At 47.5% G+C, this 18,806-nt stretch overlaps 1 protein-coding gene across 4 annotated transcripts in view; it reads left to right on the top strand.

Moving 5' to 3' along the window:
* Positions 1 to 530: 530 nt before the first annotated feature.
* The window catches only part of LOC149329366 (uncharacterized), an 81,875-nt gene continuing 63,599 nt past the window's right edge, over positions 531 to 18,806 (top strand). For 2 of the 4 annotated variants that reach the window (XM_089560213.1, XM_089560211.1), the window contains exon 1: positions 531 to 18,269. In XM_089560213.1, coding sequence (XP_089416339.1) covers positions 18,188 to 18,269 — 82 coding nt within the window. In that variant the 5' untranslated portion in view covers positions 531 to 18,187. The remainder of the gene's footprint in view (positions 18,270 to 18,806) is intronic. The other 2 variants (XM_089560210.1, XM_089560209.1) reach the window with 2 other exon arrangements.

Raw genomic sequence — 18,806 nt, 5'->3', positions numbered from 1 at the left:
GCTATGGTTTCTCGACGCCATTGCGTACTGCGCGATTAGAAACCATATGTGGAGATATTTCTCCACTGTATTGAAACTACAATCCGCCGACGCGTTGAATGCGCAGCACTAGAACGCGTCCAGCTCGATGCCACCACGCACAACGCATGACGCACGTATCCTGAACTCGCATCATGCACAAAGTTTTGAAGCGAAAGCTTCACTACGCTGGTCGCGCTTTAAGCTAAATTGGTTTTCCGAGTAAAGGAAATGGCGCAATATCTGTCTCACATATCTCGGTGGACACCCGAACCGCGCCGTTATGGGATGGAAGCGAAAAAATGGGAGAAACAGGTGCCGTATCCGGAATAAAGAATCTCCCCTGAAGCGGGCGTTGATCGGATAAGTATTGGGTGACTGGCCCTATTTTTGTTTTCTTCCTGCGCCTCTGCGCCTTTTATCTTGTGCAGATAACGCATGCAGTGCGTTAAATTGAGTTAATGTCTACGCAGTCACCCGGACGCTTATTGCCAGACCATATTCCGTAGGCGCACTCGAGCAGACGACGCCGAGGAGCAATATCACGTGACACGACGCCACTTCCGTCGACAGCAAAAAATGGCGTGTAGCCGCGGCGGTCTCACGCCGTCGTAAACAAGTGGTTCAAAGTCTGCAAGCCGCCTCGTTGGATACTGGATACTTGCTTCTGAATGCTTCAAGTGCTTCGATTCCAAGGGCCTATGCAAGCCGTGCGGTTGGATGTTTGATATGCGTGTGCCAACGGTCTTCCTAATTCTTGCGACGAATGGCAGCGGCGAGTACTAGCTGCTCACCATGGAGAAAAGAGGCGCACGGCGAATTTCCTGTGCGTCCATAGGCTGCATAGCACGGTCACAAATGTGCGCGTAGTGAAAGTGATTGCGATCGGAGCAAGCGCTTCTCTGTCGAGGCAGAGAAATGCGCGCGTGTGAAGGCTCAGTACGCGCGCAGTTTTTTTTTTTTTTTTTCCGTATGCTGAAATGAACTCGGCGTTGTACAGCTAGCCGCTTTGGTTGCAATGGTTGCAGTGATCTCTACCGAGCGAGCGTTGTTAAACGACGACGTTTCTGCTGCTGTGTGTCCATCACCGATTTTGATCGCGCTTCGTGTAGGCACTGTGCTTGAAAACTGCCGTGTGTGCGACGTGATACGATCTTGGGTACACGGCCGTCGGAGTGTTTTCTTCCGCGACTACAGCAGCGTCGCCAGGCTTCTGCGACTTGGTGCTCCATGCAGTGCATTTTGTGGTGGTGGATACTCGGGTTGCGTCGTGTGAAAACATCGCTGTGTAGTGCAACCGCCTCATCCGTAGCGCCGTCTTTTTTTTCCTGCCCCCTACGCGGACCTGTGTCTGCAAAAATGTTTGTGTGAAGAGTTGGTGACAACGCAAAACTCTCTGCATCATGGTGGGCTGAGCCAGAGGAGTAGTCTTCAGTGTAGGTTGTGGCAACATGGTGTACTCTGTTTAAGTAGTAGTAGTAGTGAAAACATTTATTTTTTTTTTTTTCAAAAGGAAGAGTTAGGGAGTAGGGAGATGGGGATAGATAGATGTGGAGCTTCAGTGGTCGGTCTTCCCTAGTCCAGGATCCCGTTGGCCTCCGCCGCTGCCTTGGCCCTCGTCACCAGCATAAGCTGTGTGCTCGGGTCGGAGTCAGCCAGGAGGGCCTCCCACTGCTCTAGACTAGGGCTATTTACCTTTGGTAGTAAAGGGCTTTTTTCGCAGCCCCAGGTGGCGTGGTACGTTGTGGCGTAGCCCCCACACCACACGCACTCTTTCGCGTATCTGTTCGGCCACATTTTGTGATACATGGCTCTGCTTGGGTAGGTGTCTGTTTGTAGTCGTCTGAGCGTGGTGGCCTGCTCTCTGTCGAGGATATCCGCCGGAGCCGAGTACTTCTTGCGCGCTCCCAACAACGCCTTCATTGCCTCCCCGTAAGATTCTGGCGTGCTGAAGGGTTCGACCGGCAAACCCGCCCTCCGGTTCGTGAACCCTCGGACAACGGTGTCTGCCATGAGATTTCCCTCAACCCCAGTGTCAGGGATCCAAATGATGGTGTGTTGAATGCTTGTGTTGTTTGATCCATGTCTGTGTTGTTTTTGTTCGAAGAGGATACTCGCGGCTTTTCGGCCGATCCTTCCATCTCTGTATGCCCTTGCTGCAGCCTGAGAATCCGTCACTATCCAGTAACTCAGTCCCTGCCGATTGGCTTCAGTCAGGGCTAGAGCTATGGCGATCTCTTCCGCTGCTTGTGTTGTCCTTGTGCGCACTGATGCACCAGTAACTATATTCCCATTGGCGTTCACTACTGCTACCGCCCTAGCGTTTTCCTTCGTTCTGTACTTGGACGCGTCAACATACAGAACCATCTGTTTCTTCTTTAGGAACCTGTCCAACTCTAATGATCTCGCCGCCCGTCTTCCTTCGTGGTTCTTGGGGTCCATGTTTCTGGGCACTGGTTTAACCAAGAAAGTGCTCCTAATTTGGCTGTCAATGTCTGTCTTGTCTTCGCCCTCGTCTTCTGCCGGGTATCCTAGCTTGACCAGTAGTGCGCGGCCAGCGGCTGTTCTTTTAAGTCTTTCCATTTGAAATCTGGGGCGCGATTACGAGAAATCGTCTCAATTTTGAGACTCTGACGTCAAAATGACGACACCGCGAGTTGTTGACCGCGGAATCAACCAATTAGCAGCGAGGTTGTGGTGTCTAATAGTAGGGTTCCACCCAGGAAGCATTTAGTTGCGCAATAAGGGACCGTATACTAAAGTTTTGCTGTAAACACGCCGTTAATAATTTGAAGAATGTTTTATTTCGCTAACAAACTATGTTTCAAACTCAACGACATGAAGCAAAAGAAGAAGCGTCCTCAATTTTGCAATTAAGTTTGCTCTTCAGTCACTTTTGCTGCCGCGAGGGTGCGCTGACGCTGGAAAAGCGTCGGTAGCGGCGGCTAGGCGGCGTGAGCTGCCGCCTGATTCAACCGATTCAGCCTTATCCCTCCACGCACATACTCAGCCATCGTAAACATGGCAGCCAGAAAAAAAATCAGCTGATTCGACGGCTGTCCTCTTTTTTTACACATTACGCAGAATCAAAGTACTGCGCAGACGTCTTAAGTGCGCGGAAAAATCTGTTTAAAGGCAGTGATTGCTACGAGTCTGCCGAGAACAATTTGGAAGGAGCGCTTGGCTCGAAAACCGGCGAAGGCAGCTTCAAGGCAAGTTCACACTGGCGAGTTGCAATCGTCGCGCTAGTATTCTAGGCGACCGATTTCGGTCAATTAGTTACGGTTTGCGAAGCACATGTAAAGCGGGGAGGGAGCGTAATAAATCGATTTAAGCCTGTCGCGCGACCTCCGCGACTCGCCAGTGTGAACTCACCTTGCTGCTATCGATGGCAAATGTGCTCCAAGGGCGATGCGTGATTATATTTATTTTTGTTCAGAAAATACCCGGCGACCATGAATAATCACACTGCAGCAACTGCCGACATACGGAAGCAGACCGGTGCAGCTGATGGGAGCTTGCAATCTCACTGCGGGAATTAAGAGCCGGCACGCCCGGTCACTGCGGCAACAATCACTCTTCCGCCTCGTAACCAACTCATGCCGCCCGCTTCGGGTTAAGCACTTGATATTCGTGTTGGTGGTGCCGTTCCGTTCGGATGATGCTCGGATGACGCCGCCGGGGATACTGCGGTGGCGAAAGTTTATTCGAAGGAAGTCCACCTTCGCCGCCGCCTTGTCTTGAGGGGTCTCGCCGGAAAGCGCGCACCTTCTGCGACTTAACTTTGACAGTGGTCTCCGCAACTCACCGCAAACACTTGCACAGTCGGTTGGGCTACGCCGACGTTTACTTCATTTCCTACGGTGTCTTGAAACCCACCGGCGGCGAAGGCGCGCACAGGCACTTGCCGCTCCACTGACCGCGCACTCACCCGCACACCTCCAAGTTCAACGCCGAGTTCGTCGCACAGCCATTATGCTCTTTCCTATGTCAAAACGTCGAAACAACTCGTCCGGCACGTCAAAACCGTCTTCATGCACCCTCTTACACCGCTGCTCGCGCGGCCACCGGCCATGTAAACAACCGCCATTTTCTGTCTCGAGCGGTTTGAGACCACTCGTTCTAGTCTCAAAAAATCGTCTCAATCGGCTCGCATAATTAGGCAAGCAACGTCACCACTTCTGGCGCACTTCTGACGTCGGCCGGTGACGTAAAAAAACAATATGGCCGCTGGTCACGACCGACCAATAGGAACGGGGCAAATGAGACACTTTTTGAGACACTTTCCGATTGAGACGATTTTGAGCAACTCGTAATCGCGCCCCTGAGCATGGTTTCGCTGTGCTCCTCATAGGTGCCATACACACCCATGTTCATCAGCTTCTCTGTCGAGGCGCAGGTCATGACGCCTAAGGCTTGCTTATACGCCCTTCTGATGCATGTTTCCATTTTGTTCTTTTCCCCTTTGTTAGGTTGTAGGTACGGAAGCGCGTACGTCATCCTCGGTATGATGAGCGCAGAAGTGATCCGTAACGCATCTCGCTCCTTCACCCCTTTTCTCTTGTTCGTAATCCGGCTTAACATCCTGCATATCTGTTTCGTGGAGTGTTCCAAGAGCTGGATGGTATGGTCCCGTTTGCCTTTCTCCTGCAGCCACATTCCCAAGATGCGAAGCTTATTTGTCCTCCTTACGGGTTGTCCATCTATCTCTAATTCTATCGTTCCCCTGTCCTCTTTATTTTTGTGAAGTCTAATAAATTCAGATTTTTCTGGGGAGCACTGCATCCCGCTAAATAAAGCAAATTGACCGATCTCATCCGCCGCTCTTTGCAATATTTCTTGCTTGTTTCCCGTTGATCCTGTTGTCGTCCACACTGTGATGTCGTCCGCGTAAATTGAATGTTCTACATCTTTGATGTTTTTCAGTCTCCTAGTTAATCCAATCATTGCTATTTTAAAGAGCAAAGGTGAGATGATGGATCCTTGTGGCGTCCCTCTGTTTGGCGTCGTCTTCTTTTCTGACCTAATGTTGTTGATGCCGATCGTTGCTGTTCTGTTAGACAGGAAGGCCTTTACGTATGCGAAGATCCTCTCCCCACAGTTTGTTGCCGAGAGTTCTGTGAGAATGGCATTGTGGCCGATGTTGTCGAAGGCCCCCTTGAGGTCTACGGCCAAGATTACGCCTTCTCGAGTGCCCGATATTTGTTTTAGTACCGTGTCTCTTAACTGGAGCATCACGTCTTGCGTGGAGAGCCCCGTTCTGAACCCGAACATGGTATCCGGAAACAGACCGTTGTCCTCCATGTAAATGCTCAGTCTAGTCTTGACCACTTTCTCGTATAGTTTACCGAGGCATGAAGTTAGTGAAATGGGCCTAAGGTTCTCTAAACTGGGTGTTTTCCCTGGTTTAGGTATCACGATAATCTCAGTGTGTTTCCACTCCGCCGGGACCGTGCCCCTTTCCCAGTGCTCGTTGATTAGTCCAGTCAGGCTTTCGATTTGGTCATCACTGAGGTTTCTGATCATTGCATTTGTTACTTGATCTTTTCCCGGTGTTGTGTTCCTTGTGAATGACCTGGCAGCCGCGTATACCTCGTAGTCTTTTATCGGTTCATCCAGCTTCGAGTTCCTTGTCCCTGAATATACCATGGTGCAGGGTGGCACCTGCGTGCTTCCGACGTACCTGGACCAAAGAAAATCTGTAATCTGGGCGTCCGTTCCCTGGAAATTGTGCGTGATACGTTCTATCGTTTTGCTGTTTTCTCTTTTCGATTTTGTCGGGTCTATGAGGTGCCTGAGCAGCTCCCATGTTTTAGCACTACCCAAGTTGCCGTTTAGTTCATTGCAAATTTGGTGCCAATTATCTCTAAGTAAGTTTGCGGTGTGGTCTTCTATCTCCTTATTGATTTGAGCTATTCTGAGTCTCAATTTCCTGTTATGTTTTTGTTTCTTCCATCTTTTCGTCAGCCCCCTACGAGCCTCCCAAAGATGTAGCAATCGTTTATCCGCACGTGGAAATTCATCGGTGACCTCTAGCTCCGTAGTATTGTCTCTGTGGACCTCCCGTAGTCGTTTGGTCCACTTTTCGATGTCAGTTATCGCAGTTCTTCCGGCTTCATTCTCCAACTGTTCACAGAATTTTTTCCAATCTGTGATTTTTGTCTTTCTCTGGATTGTGCTGAACCTTGTAAGTTTAATTTGCGTTTGAATTACGTAGTGGTCACTTCCGAACTGCTCCCCGGTGTTAGACCATTCGTAGTCTAGGATATTTCCTATGATGGTCAAATCAGGGCTAGTGTCTCTTGAAACGCTGTTTCCGACCCTAGTAGGGTATCTGCTATCGGTAACGATTTCCAGCCCGTGCGTGTCCACTCCATCTAGGATGGTTTTTCCTTTCTTTGTATTCATCTTGTAGCCCCACTCTTTGTGCGGAGCATCGAAATCTCCTACAATCACAAGGTGGTTTTGTTTTACCAGGCCGATCACCGCTCTAATGATTTCTCTGAAGTCATGTCTCTTCTTGCGCGGTGGTGAATATATGTTAAGTACGAATAGGCTCTTCTCCCCGCGCTTCTTAGGTATTACCTCTATTAAAAGGTGTTCTATATCTTCTTCTGGTGTCGTGTGCTTGTGCGCAGTGACCCCTTCTGACATAAAATGGCCACTTTTTTAAATCTTTCATCTACTATGGTGTCGTAGCCGACTATCTTCGGCGAAGTGTTAGTTTCTTGCAGCGCTATTACAGTGGGAGGGTGTTTATGCTGCATTACATGTATGTTGAAATCGGTTTTTTTTTCGAAATCCTCTACAGTTCCATTGCCATATTGTAAATTTTTATTCTGCGTTAGCCATGATGTGACACTACTGCTGCGCCGCGAAGATCTTCACGCTTTCGTTTAGGTCGACCTGTTCCGGTGCTCTCTTGTTTTGTCTCCTGAACAGTTCTGCCAATCTCTGATCGGTCGCGTTCAGTCTGCTCATGATTTGTTCCAGCGTCGTCAAAACTGTTTTCTGTTGCTCCTGTATTTGGTGTAGTGGTATAGTAGCATCTATTTATTCCCTTACTTGCGGTTGTACGGCTGCTGCCCCCTGCGTGCTTGTTTTCGTCGTGGGCGATTGTACTCCGTGTACTTTTCGTCGGTTTGTATCATTTTCTTCTCTTTGTTGTCGCTGTTCTATAAACGAGAGTCTTCTTTTTAGTCGTTCATTTTCCTCTCTAAGTTCCCTGTTTGTTTTTTCTAGAGCTTCGAATCTAGCCTGTATCGAATAGTCTAGAGCAGTGGGATAGACTGGAGACTCGCTCCTAGACTGACTCACCTTCTTGGACTGCTTGGTCTTCTGTTTAGATGCGGAAGCGCCATGAGCATTCCCTCGAACCCAGGCGTTGTTGCCACCGTGGTTGGTGGTTCTCGCGTCTGCTAACCCCGGAAAGTCTCCCTCTTTGAAGAACGGCGTTCGGCTTCTGCTGCCGCCGCGCCTGTTCCGAGACGCCGATCTCGAAGATCCGTTCTTTTCTTTCGTTTCGGCTTCCTCGCTGTCGAACCACCGCGGCCTGTGGCCACCGTGGCAACTGCTTTCTTTTTTCTTGCCTTGCTGGTTCTGCTGGCCTTTCCGCTTGAGACGTCTCTTACATCCTATATCGCCCGTGGCGTGAGCTCCGCCACACCACTCACACCTGGGCTCCCCACACTCGTGTCCGTCGACGTTGGCACGTTTGCATCTAGGACACTGCGGAATGGGTTCTGGTTCCGGGCAGACGTCTGGTAGGTGCCCCTGCAGGTGGCATCTGAAGCACACCTGCTTCGTAGGTTGGTAAGGGTAAACTCTGTACAGTCCTCCCATCACTGCGACTGTCTTGGGCAACCTCGGTCCGTCGAACGCGATGAGCGCTGACTCTGACTTCCCGAGCATTCTTGAGTAGACTGCACGAATTCCCGGCGTTGCTACTTGGATGTGGTTCATTAGGACTTCTTGCGTGGTGCCGGCCATCACTCCATGCACCACACCCCGGACAGTTCCCTCCGCCGTGGAGCAGTAGGCATTGAACTCGAATTGTTTGTCTCCGAGGCACAACTTCCTCGTCTTTTGCAGAGCGTCTGCCTTCGCGCCATCTGGCGTCCGGACTATTATTATGTTTGAGATGGCTTTCACCGCGACAAGCATGTCGCCGATGTATACCAGGTTGCATTCCTTCACCAGGGCTTGTATGTAAACGCTGGGCTTGAAATCTCCCACTCTTAGGTTGTGGCTCTTCGGTCGGAATACGATTTTGTATCCTCCTTTCGGGAGCTGTACGAAATCTCGCCTGTTACCAGGGAGTGTCTTCAGTTGGTTGTTTGCAGCGGACGCCGGTGGCGCATTCGGGACCATGGCGTTCGGTCCCGGTGTCCCAGGTTTCTGCCGCTGTGGCTCGCTCGTTCCCACTGGAGTCTTGTTTGCCTCCGAAGGTGTTCATGTCTGACCGGTAGCTTTTCTATCCTTCTGGGCTCTGCGCTCCACTAATTCCTTCATCACTCGCCACGGGGTCTCGTTGACTGGGTAGACTCTTGGTTGTTCTTGCGGTCCCCTCGTAGCTCCAGCGTTGTTGGTGCTTGCAAGCTCCATGGCTTGGGGCTGGTCCGTACCCGGGTTATTTTCAATAACCGGGGCCGTAATATGTGCCGCAGTCGATGCTGATGCCATGCCGCCGTCGAGGCTGCTCACCCCGGTAGGGCCAGCGAAGCCCATGCGTCTCCTGCTTCGGCCACGGCCGACGCTACGTTGGCGTTAGGTGTAGCGTGGCTCTCGCCGCCTCAAGATTTCAATGTCCCGTAAGTGGAAAAATATTCTACTCACAGAGATAAAATTGGTGTCCAGATGGTCCTCGTAACTTCACGGAACACATCCAATGAACACTTTGCATTAAACTGGGGTTTTCCGGTCAAGAACACTGACGATTCACGGAGCCCATGCAGAGCACGTCCCCGTTCCCGCGCAGTTGGGTGTCCCCCCACCCCCCCTCTGTTTAAAAAGTGCTAACTTAGCATTTTGGGCTCTGTGAGGTAATAGAGGTTATAATGTATGCAAGTGGCCCAGATATTTTATTTTTAAGCAGCTTAATTAATTTTGTACAAGAGCAATCTCTGTGCCAGGATGTGAGTCGCCAAGCACTGACAATGAGTTTGACACTAGAAAAAGAAGAGCTTTGGCAACCAGCAAGTGTGTGAGCAGGAGGGGTCGGTGTGCCAGGCAATTCATGGGTTCAGACAAAACTCTGTGCACACAATGCGACAAGCGGTATGATGGCAATTCCAGTGCTTAACAAAGATATATGATTCAGGCAGTGTTTGACTTATCTATTCATATTCTAAAAATTTTTAACAGACTTTGCACTGTGCATAATTGTGCGACAAAAATACATGTGACAATGGGCTCTGTGCATTTTCACTCTGTTCGCTGTCTCATCACGAAATCACGATTAGGTGGCGCTCTGCAATGAGATCCTTTGGAGGTACGCTAATTCGTTGCTATTGTAGGTCCTAACGTTCTCCTTCTGCAGTTGTAACGGATATCGGCGCATTCGTAGTGGAGCAAAGGAGGTGATACCCAGGGTGCGAGCTCCCTCCCCAGGTGAAGATTTCAAAGTGGGAATCTGCTGCTTTGTGCTGCTAACATGTCGCCGTTTCCGCAGCTGACAGCATGCAGTAACCACATACGTCTTGTTAGCTATGGATTCGAGTTTCTCGCATACAGCACAAATGTCTGAGGAATAAATTGTTCTGTGCTTTAACATCTTGTCACGATGTACTGACGGAGGCCGAACAGCATATAGTTGCAAACATAGCGAACGCGGTACCGCCGTCATGCGAGAACGGTTGTGACACATAGCCGAAGTTGTCCGAGCGAGAAATTGGTGCTCCTCAAGGAGAGAAACAGCCTACTTAACCGAATTCTTCAACTTCCACAACGCTCTCAAACTCTGCCGCCAACAAAATTCTCGAAGCACAGCCTAGGGTTGACCGTCGCAGGCAGTCTGCCAGCGGATCGCAACGGCGTACTGTTTGTGGGGTTCCCTATGCTTGATGGCACTCGGAACATGTTGCATCCCATTGCAGTGAAGTCTCTGCAGGTCGAGGCAGCGTGAAACTGACCTTTTCGAGCGATGTAAATGACAGTATTAAGGAAAGAAAGACCGAAACCGCACGTCTGCATGCAATGCCCACACAAACGAAACCACAGGAACGACCCGAACAACAAGCCACGTCATGCAGCTTTTGATGTAGTTTGGGCACCTTGGAGAAAGGAAAAAACCACGGGAAAAAAACATGGAGGCAGGGAAGAGGGAACGGAAAAAACTCTCCTTCCTCCATGTTGGGCACCAATCAACTATACCTTGTGCACAGATCAGACTTTTTTGTGTCATTAATGCTTAATTAAAGTTGTCTACATGGTTCAGTTATGTTTTTTTTTCTTGTATTTAAACTTTCCCACTCCAACTTTGCTTGCTCTAACGATGGCGCAAGCTTCATCGCGGGTGGCATCAACAGTCGCTCGCTTTTCCTGTGTTGCCGGTTGTGCCTAGTAACTCAGTCTTGCTTTACACACTCGTTTTTGTGTGTTGTCAGTCTGTGAGTAGACGAAGCTTTGCAGAAGGAAATCTATGTGCCTACGGACAGAGCAAGGATAACTTGGTGTGACCCCGTGAACGTTACTTTTGCAGCGTGCGCGTGTGAAGCATGGTCCGTCTTCGTGTGCACGTGCCCTAATGTTCCCGCGTAGTCACGAAAGACTCAGGCTTATTAATGCTTTCACCAGTAACATGAAAGCTGCAGAAGTGTATAAAAACAATATAGAGAAATATGCTTCAGTGAAATCTGCCGGAGTGATTCCTTTAAACCTGCTACTTCAATGCTTGCAGATGTGCGGAAGTAGACGCAATAGGCTGCAAAGCTGTAATTGGCGTTAATTTATGAAAATTCATATGGAGTGTGTTTTATCGTTTTTTGTGTGGGTTTGCTGTGCCTTTTTCGTGTTTTTTTGATTTTGCAGGCTTTGGTCCTAGGAGCACCAGTAGCCAGGGGAAGAAGATTCCAGCAGAACTGCTGCCAGTCTATGCCGACCTATAGCTTGGTGTTCCTGTCCTGTAAAATATGCAGTGATGTAAATCGCAGTAGGGGACAGGGGGTTCCTGACCCCCCTTTTGCTGAGGATGGGGGGACACCGCTTGCGAATATCCCCCCTCTGACATTCGTCCTGGGTCTACTCGGTCCGCATTGAATGATGCGAGCAGTACATACAGCACGGGAAAGCAGTGGCAGCGACAAGGCTTGTTCCCTTCCACAGAATGGCTGAGCAGAATGAGATATTCAAGAAACAGTGCTGAAACATCGCTGAAACGCCAGTGACGGAGAACGAAGGCTCTGAAACGTCACTGAAACGTCAGCGATGTTGAACAGAGACCGAAGGCAACAACTTAAATTCATATAGGGCATTGGGAGTGACGAAGGCAGTTTTTTCCTGTCCATGTTCATCAAGCTCTATCTGCCAGTACCCGCTCTTTAAATCAGTCGAGGAAAATAATTTTGTGTGGTGATGTCAATCAGTTACCGTTTGCCAGCAGTCAAAGGACATGTCATGACTGCATGCCATTGCTCTTACATTTCCTTCAAGCCTCTGCTTTTCTGTCACTGAGTCAGTCTGTGATTGAGATAGATGTTGAACTGTAGCCGCATCTGTGTGTTTGGGGGTCACCACCACGCAAACCCTCGAAGGTTTCTTAGCGGTTTTTCTCTTCGGACTCGGCGAATGTTTTAACAGTGCACAAGACAGGCGCCAATAGGTACCCCTTGGCAGCATACGTGAAACTGCTTCGTATCAGCTGGCCATCTTTATTCAAAACATGGAAATAAGTATAACACTGAGCAATGTCTGCCGCCAACACTTTCAGTCTCTTAAAACTGCTTGTCTGATTAGAAAAATGGGAATGTTCCTTCCAACATCTCGGGCACACGCCCCCTATGAGTAAAAAAGGAGCATGGAGGCTGTGATTATGGAGTGAGAAAGCGATGCTGGTTAAATGCTGTTTAAATGCTGATGAAACAGCATAACTGCTGTATTGTATTGGGATGCTTAAATGCCACAAAGCAGGCTTTAGATTCGAGGAAAGCTACAAAACAAAATTATACTCTGTGCTAGAGGTCTGCACGAACCAGTATCACAGACGTGTGCCTACTGAAGCTGGGCACAACCGGAAAAGTCGGGCTATTAAAAGATCGCTGCGTGCCATCCTTTTTTTTGGCTCGTGAAGAAACACTTCTGAGAGAAAAATTTCTAAAAACAACAGATTTAGCACAAGCATAACCTGTTCCTATCATAAGAGCACTAGGATGCTTAGCGTCCGAACGCACTACGAGCGTACTGTTACGGACCTAGCTTTGCTTGCATTGTGAGGAGATTTCGTACAGCAGTAAGAAATTTAAAATCATAATGCTTTCAAATAAGGAGAGAGCCCCTTCAAGCAGCGCTCGTACTTTATAAAAGTACGAACACACTCCACTTCCCGAGAGAGGGATTAGGAACCCCAAGGACCACGTCCGTATAGGTTATGAATGCATGTTCTTGGTCTGACACTCTTTGGGTTAGATTTCTACCGTGATATCGTTAATTCGATTTTCCAAGTTTCGTAGGCCACATTTTTAAGGTTAATGCAGATAAGTGCTATTTCACCTTAATGCCAAAATTAGATAGCTTATGTACGTGTCTCGAATGATATATTGATTGCAAGTCATCGTGGTAATATGAACTCTCAACAGCATGGAGAGACTCGGACAAAGCGACCGGCTCATTACTGCACCCGCATAAAGCTAGCAGTGGGATTGGGACAAAATGCCGTCTTCCTAGCATCCATGGAATCCCCCTCTTCGGTCGTGCGCTGATCTAGGACTGCTTTATGTGTATTCAATAACAAAGCATATAAACAACGCTGTTGTGGCCTTGGAGACTTCTGCTTACTCTATTGCGTGTTGTTTCGAATTGTAGGCATGAGGAGCATTATTAGGAGGACGTAGAGTACATGCTTGAGGAAGAACCTTTGAATGCAACCTACTTCTACAGACATATGCAGAACCTTGCCAAGAGAACTATCCAGACCAACTGTGCTAAAAATATCGCAAGCGGCATTGCACTTTAGCTGGTAGAGAATATCAGTTTCCAAAATTTACCCGCCGTGGTGGCTCAGTGGTTACAGCGTTCGGCTGCTGACCCAAAAGACATGGGTTCGATCCTGGCTGCGGCAGCCGAATTTCGATGGAGGCAAAATTCTACAGGCCCGTGTTCTGCGCGATGTCAGTGCACGTTACAGAACCCCAGGTGGTCGAAATTTCAGGAGCCCTTCACTACGGCGTCCCTCATAGCCTTAGTTGCTTTGAGATGTTAAATCCCCATAAACCAACTAGCCAGTTTCATAAATTTGTGTTCCCAGTTTACAGTAGATTGCCCTTGCACTTCTTTATCCCTACGTGTATCCTTTCACATTTTGTGCCTGCAGAACAAAGAACATGACAGAATATTTAGTCAGACGTGGATTTTGTGCATTTTCGTTTCTTTGTGCATTGCCATTTGCTCAAAAGCACAGACCCTGCTGCTTGTGGCATTTGTGTTTGTTTTATTGTGATGCTCATTTGTTCTCCATTATTTTGCAGGCCGTTACTGATAAGCCAATGTATTCAAGGTTCCAGAGGAAGAAACCTTCAATACCACACCTGACCACCTTGCATGACTCCATTGCTTGATGTTCATAACCTGGAAAATTGCATGTGAAATGATCTCAGTGCATTGTGTCTGTGTACAAAGTGAGCTGGAAGTTTCTTTTAATGATTTTGCTTGAATTGCAGAGTTTTAAATAATAAGGAAAATGGGGACTGCCCTGAAAACAAGTTTTTTTAGTGAATTCGTTTCGAAAATAGTATAATTCTTTCCACAGGAATGGCATTAGGCTTGGGATGGAGACTGAAGGAGGGGCTAACGGGAACATAAATAGGCACCAAGTTCTTTTCTTCTTCTTAGCTCAAGAGTCGTGTAGCAGAAATAACTGGCGTGAAATGGTTGAACAGTTTAAATTAAGCTCTCAATGGGATTCCCATTACAGTAGTGGTACTAACAGAACTCCTGACCAGATACATCAATCAAGTGAAGCCTGCAACGTGTGTACTCTTGTGGTGGGCAATTAGTAGTACTCATAGAATCACATCATTTCATCACTCAGAGGCTGAATGGCCGTGGGGCATTCCAGAATACCATGGGTCAAATTGGCGCATGTTTTAGGGCAGTTATAACATTCAGGAGATGTTGCATAGTTTTGTAAGAAAGTCTGTGCAGGTGTCGGCAGGAGATCGCATGTCACTTCGTCAAGTAACTTTGTGACGCGGAGAATTGAAAAAAAAAAATCTGGTCCGCACCTTTATTGAAGGAGGCCCATTGGTTCCAAAATATTATGCTCAATCGAAAATACTAATGGCAGAGAATAATGCCTTTATATTTGGTGCAAAATGGGGTGAATCAGACCCCATCCTGTTATCCAGAGATCAAAGCATGGTCACGTCTGAGGTGATGGTCATTGTGAAAAACTACACGTGTGACATCGCATGAAAGCACAAAATGAAGTTATGCTGGTACTTGTGTGATTGTTCTGTTATGTGGATGAATTGACTTTTTCATTATATTCAGTATTCTTTCATTTTTCCATCAAAGCAGAAGCATCTAGGATGAAAATTGTATGCTTTGGAACTTTTAGCCTTTCGTGCCTCTGTGTCTACCACATCAATATTTATCCTGATTCTTGTGATGTATGGCCTCGAATCTGCGCATTCTTGCTTACATCATTATGTGCGACTTCGGCACTTCTTTCTTTGTCTCCTGGTTTACGCCATGTGATGATTGTAGCTCTGGCAAACCTGGGCTATGTCGTGTGGTGAATTTTATATTCTAATGTGCTTGCCGATGTTTACTGGTTTTTGGGCGTCTTTTTGTATTTGCTGAAGAGTACACTTTGTTTCCTTGTCGGTCACAAGTGACTGACCTCATTTCGTCTATGCACGTAGCATTACTGACTCTGTCCAAACTATATCCATTGCTGTGTTCATTTAGTCTGTATTCTGGCATCTTCCTTTCCGTTTTGAGGCCTTTTTAAAAGTAGGTTACATTTGGCTGTATGGAGTGTGCTGTGACAATGTTTATTTTAGTTTTCTAACAATACTGCATGTGTATCTGCACATCTGGAATTCATAGCGTATGGATTTCATTTCATGATGGCAGTACAGGCTTTTATTTGTCTTTAAGGTGAAAAGTGTTTAATTATAATGCGAGGCCATCTAAAAAAATTGGCCTATGCTTTCTTTAAGCTGCGTGCTCTGGTGGTGCTGTACACTGTTGTTCAAGGCCGCACCAGTTTTACCAGATTTACTGACCCCCAGTGTTCGTTTTTTAGTGTTGCCCGACTAGTTCCCTTGCATCACAAAATGTCCGTAAAACAAGTATAGTGCTGCTATGATTTCTCCTCAGAATATTGCAGCAACTGATGACAAGTCAAACTTTAATTCGCTCTTTCTCGCCGCATTCACTCTCCCTGCAACGGGGGCCAAGTCATTGGAGCATGCATCTCGCATGTACAATGTGCTGGGTTGGATTCCCTGTGCCACTGGGTACCTACCAGTGGTACAATACGCAAGCTTTCCCCCTAGCTTCTGCTGAATGGAATGCCTGGAGATGGGTATCAGACTTCCCCTAGTGTTGACGAAAGTGCCTTGTGCCACGGTGCTGTCTGACCAAACCTGCCCTTGCATAATAATAATTCATCATTGTTGTCATCAGTTGTCACTCTTGTTGCTGTTCAATGAGCTCACCTCATCACCATGTTCCCAGGGATGGACTTCTTCCGTGCCATCCATGGTAGTTAGAAAAGTTAGAAAAGCCCCTGCCAAGCCTTTATAGAGGCTCAAGCATGTGTCGCTCTCCTCAGCTTAGGCGTGGCCAGACCACCGGAGGCGGGCTCAGAAGGCTCGGTTAGTGACTTTAGGCTCAGTTCAACGCGTCCAAGCAAGCAAGCAGGCATCGAAGCGACTGATATGCGGCATCTGGTTTAATCATAGCTAAGCAATTAAAATGAAAGTGTTCGGCAGAGGTCTGTCTGATTTGGGATGCAAATTTGAGAGAGAAATGAACGCCAACCAAGTTTTTTGCATGCAAACACGATGTTTCACAACCTTGCTCGGTTTCTTCATCAAGTTGTGGCAGTGGGCGAATAGCGGCTAGCCTGGCTTTTAAGCGCACATACAGTTAACCACCAGGTCACTGAACCTAAACTGCAGATCTAGGAAGGGCAAACGTTTCCAAGGGAGCGATTAATATTTCGCGGCATCTGCTGAACGCGCGACGACAGAAGCAGCAGCCTTGTGCGCGTATTTGGCTTGGTTTCCAGTGCACATTGATGGCGTCACTATCTTGTGGTCACATGCCTCGCAGTGCTAGGCCACTGCGCTTCGCTCATTTTGACATCAGCTTTGTGCTGCTTCATCGTTTCTTTGAAATACTTTGTTGTTGCCCCAACCTACAATGTTGGGCACTGAAAACAGGATTTTTTCTACGCAACGCCTTGGGCCTTTTCTTTTGTATGACGCTCTTTCAAACGAGCCTGGAGGCGTCTGCTGGTTGTAATTGGCTTGAGTATTGTTCGCACCCCTTCCTTTTCGAGAGTACGAGCAAAGGCTGTGCTGGCCCCTTTTACGCATGAACTGCATACGCGTCTTTCATGCTGGCGTATGCTTGTGCTAGGTGTAGAAATTTTTACTGGATCTTTTCTGGTTTCGGATGACACTTGGAATGAACAAACTGTAGTATCTTTTTTTTTTTTTTTGGCCGCCGCGGTGGCTCAGTGGCTATGGTGCTCGGCTGCTGGCCCGAAAGACGTGGGTTCGATCCCGGCCGCGGCGGCTGAATTTCTTTGGAGGAGAAATTCGAGGCCCGTGTACTGTGTGATGTCAGTGCACGTTAAAGAACCCCAGGTGGTCGAAATTTCCGGAGCCTTCCACTACGGCGTCTCTCATAGCCTTAGTCGCTTTGGGACGTTAAACCCCATAAACCAACCAACCAACCAACCTTTTTTTTTGGAGTTGAGTGAAAAAAATATTCTCCATATTCGCTTTTACAACACCACGGAAAGCTGCGATCTGCGCTCAACGCAGCGCCGGATCCATATCGGTAGCTTCTTCGGTCCTCAATGTGTTTTGTCGTCACGGCCCCTTTGATCAATCACGGGCGGCGGCGCACCGCACCGTGTGCCCCGCGGCACAGGCCGCATATTTCTGCTAAGAAATGCAATTTGTTTTTGTTTTTGCCTTATTTGTATGCGATGTTCCAGTATACAGCATGAAAAACTATTGGACGCCGCTGCCAGCCTGATATTCAAAAAAAGTGCTTCAGTGTCCCTTTAAACTTCTTTCAGAGCAGTGCATTGAGAAACTCGGTCTTGATAGTTTCTTCTGTTTTTTCCTTCTGGTTTCTCATCCCACAACTGGTGGTGTGGGTAGTAAGCGAGTAAATATGGTATGCTCTAACTGCACTCAAGACACAGTAGTGTGCAGTTTCAGATGTGGTTCTACTCACTTGGTTAATGGAACTCCTGGAGATGGTGGAGGCGGTACATTATGTTGGGCATATTCGCTACATTCGTGGGTGGGTGCTGTAACCTGGGCTTCTTTACCGGTAGTCATGCTCTGAATCCTTTTTCCTGTGCACTGTGGAATGGCTATAAAAATTTAATAGAAAAACAATGGCTCTATCAATGTTTTGTGTCATTAAGCATTACTTAGACTTGTTAGTTCTTAAGCCTGTGTCGTCAGACTTGAACTGTCCTTCCCATGAAACCAGAAATCGTGCAAGTTTATCAATGCAATAATGGCCGCTTGCTCGGTTCCAATAGATCTATAAATTTCTAGGCAGTTGTCAGTTTTTCTTGAGCATCAGTATAGTAGTCATCTACATGCAGGAAATTTTGCTTTAGAACTCACTTCTTTTCAGGCTCGGATTTATGAATATACAAAACCTGGAAAGGCTGTTTTACGAGTGTGTATTCCATATTCACCGCCTCATGCAGATAATGCTATGTGAACTTTTGCACTCTTAATCTTTTGTCTTAATGGATACAATCTGGCTTTCACATGCAGGTTTGAGCTCCGGGGACCACAAACATGGTGTACTTTCATGGCAGGACTCATCAGGTTAGAATCTGCAGTTTTTCTCCATATATTCTTTCTTGAAGGTTGTCTTTCAAAGAGCAGTTTGTAGGATACGGAAGCTTTAGTTTACTGAACTGTGGTGAAGGATGGTGATACGTGCCTTTGATATTCTTGAAAGTTGTTTTCTGTGATATGTGAACTATGCTCACTGAACTATGAACGATGTGAGTTGTATTCATTGCTGCAAGAAATTGTACAGGAGACCAAGGCCTTGTATGGCTTTTAGCCTTTAGCCTTTTCCTCCTATTAGACACTATCTAAGGAGCGATTAAAACCAAAAAGATGGCATTGGGCTAAGCATAGCTGACTGCCGCTTGTTTTCCTATGCAGCTCACCTGTGACTGTAAAGACATCTGGTTTCAGGCCCGAGTTCTCTGTTGCAGATCTGTTGAATAAAACTTTATATAGACATCCACAGCTTTTGATGAGTGCGTGCTCTGCATTCAACTTTTCTTCCTAATTCCTAGTGAACTGTGGATTGTTGGTTCATGCATTTTATTTGAAGTACTCTGCCTGTGC

This window comes from Amblyomma mixtum, chromosome 9, assembly GCF_055824585.1.
Source record: "Amblyomma mixtum isolate Tamu chromosome 9, ASM5582458v1, whole genome shotgun sequence".
Lineage (NCBI taxonomy): Eukaryota > Metazoa > Arthropoda > Arachnida > Ixodida > Ixodidae > Amblyomma > Amblyomma mixtum.
This window is presented reverse-complemented; position numbering and strand designations above follow the sequence as displayed.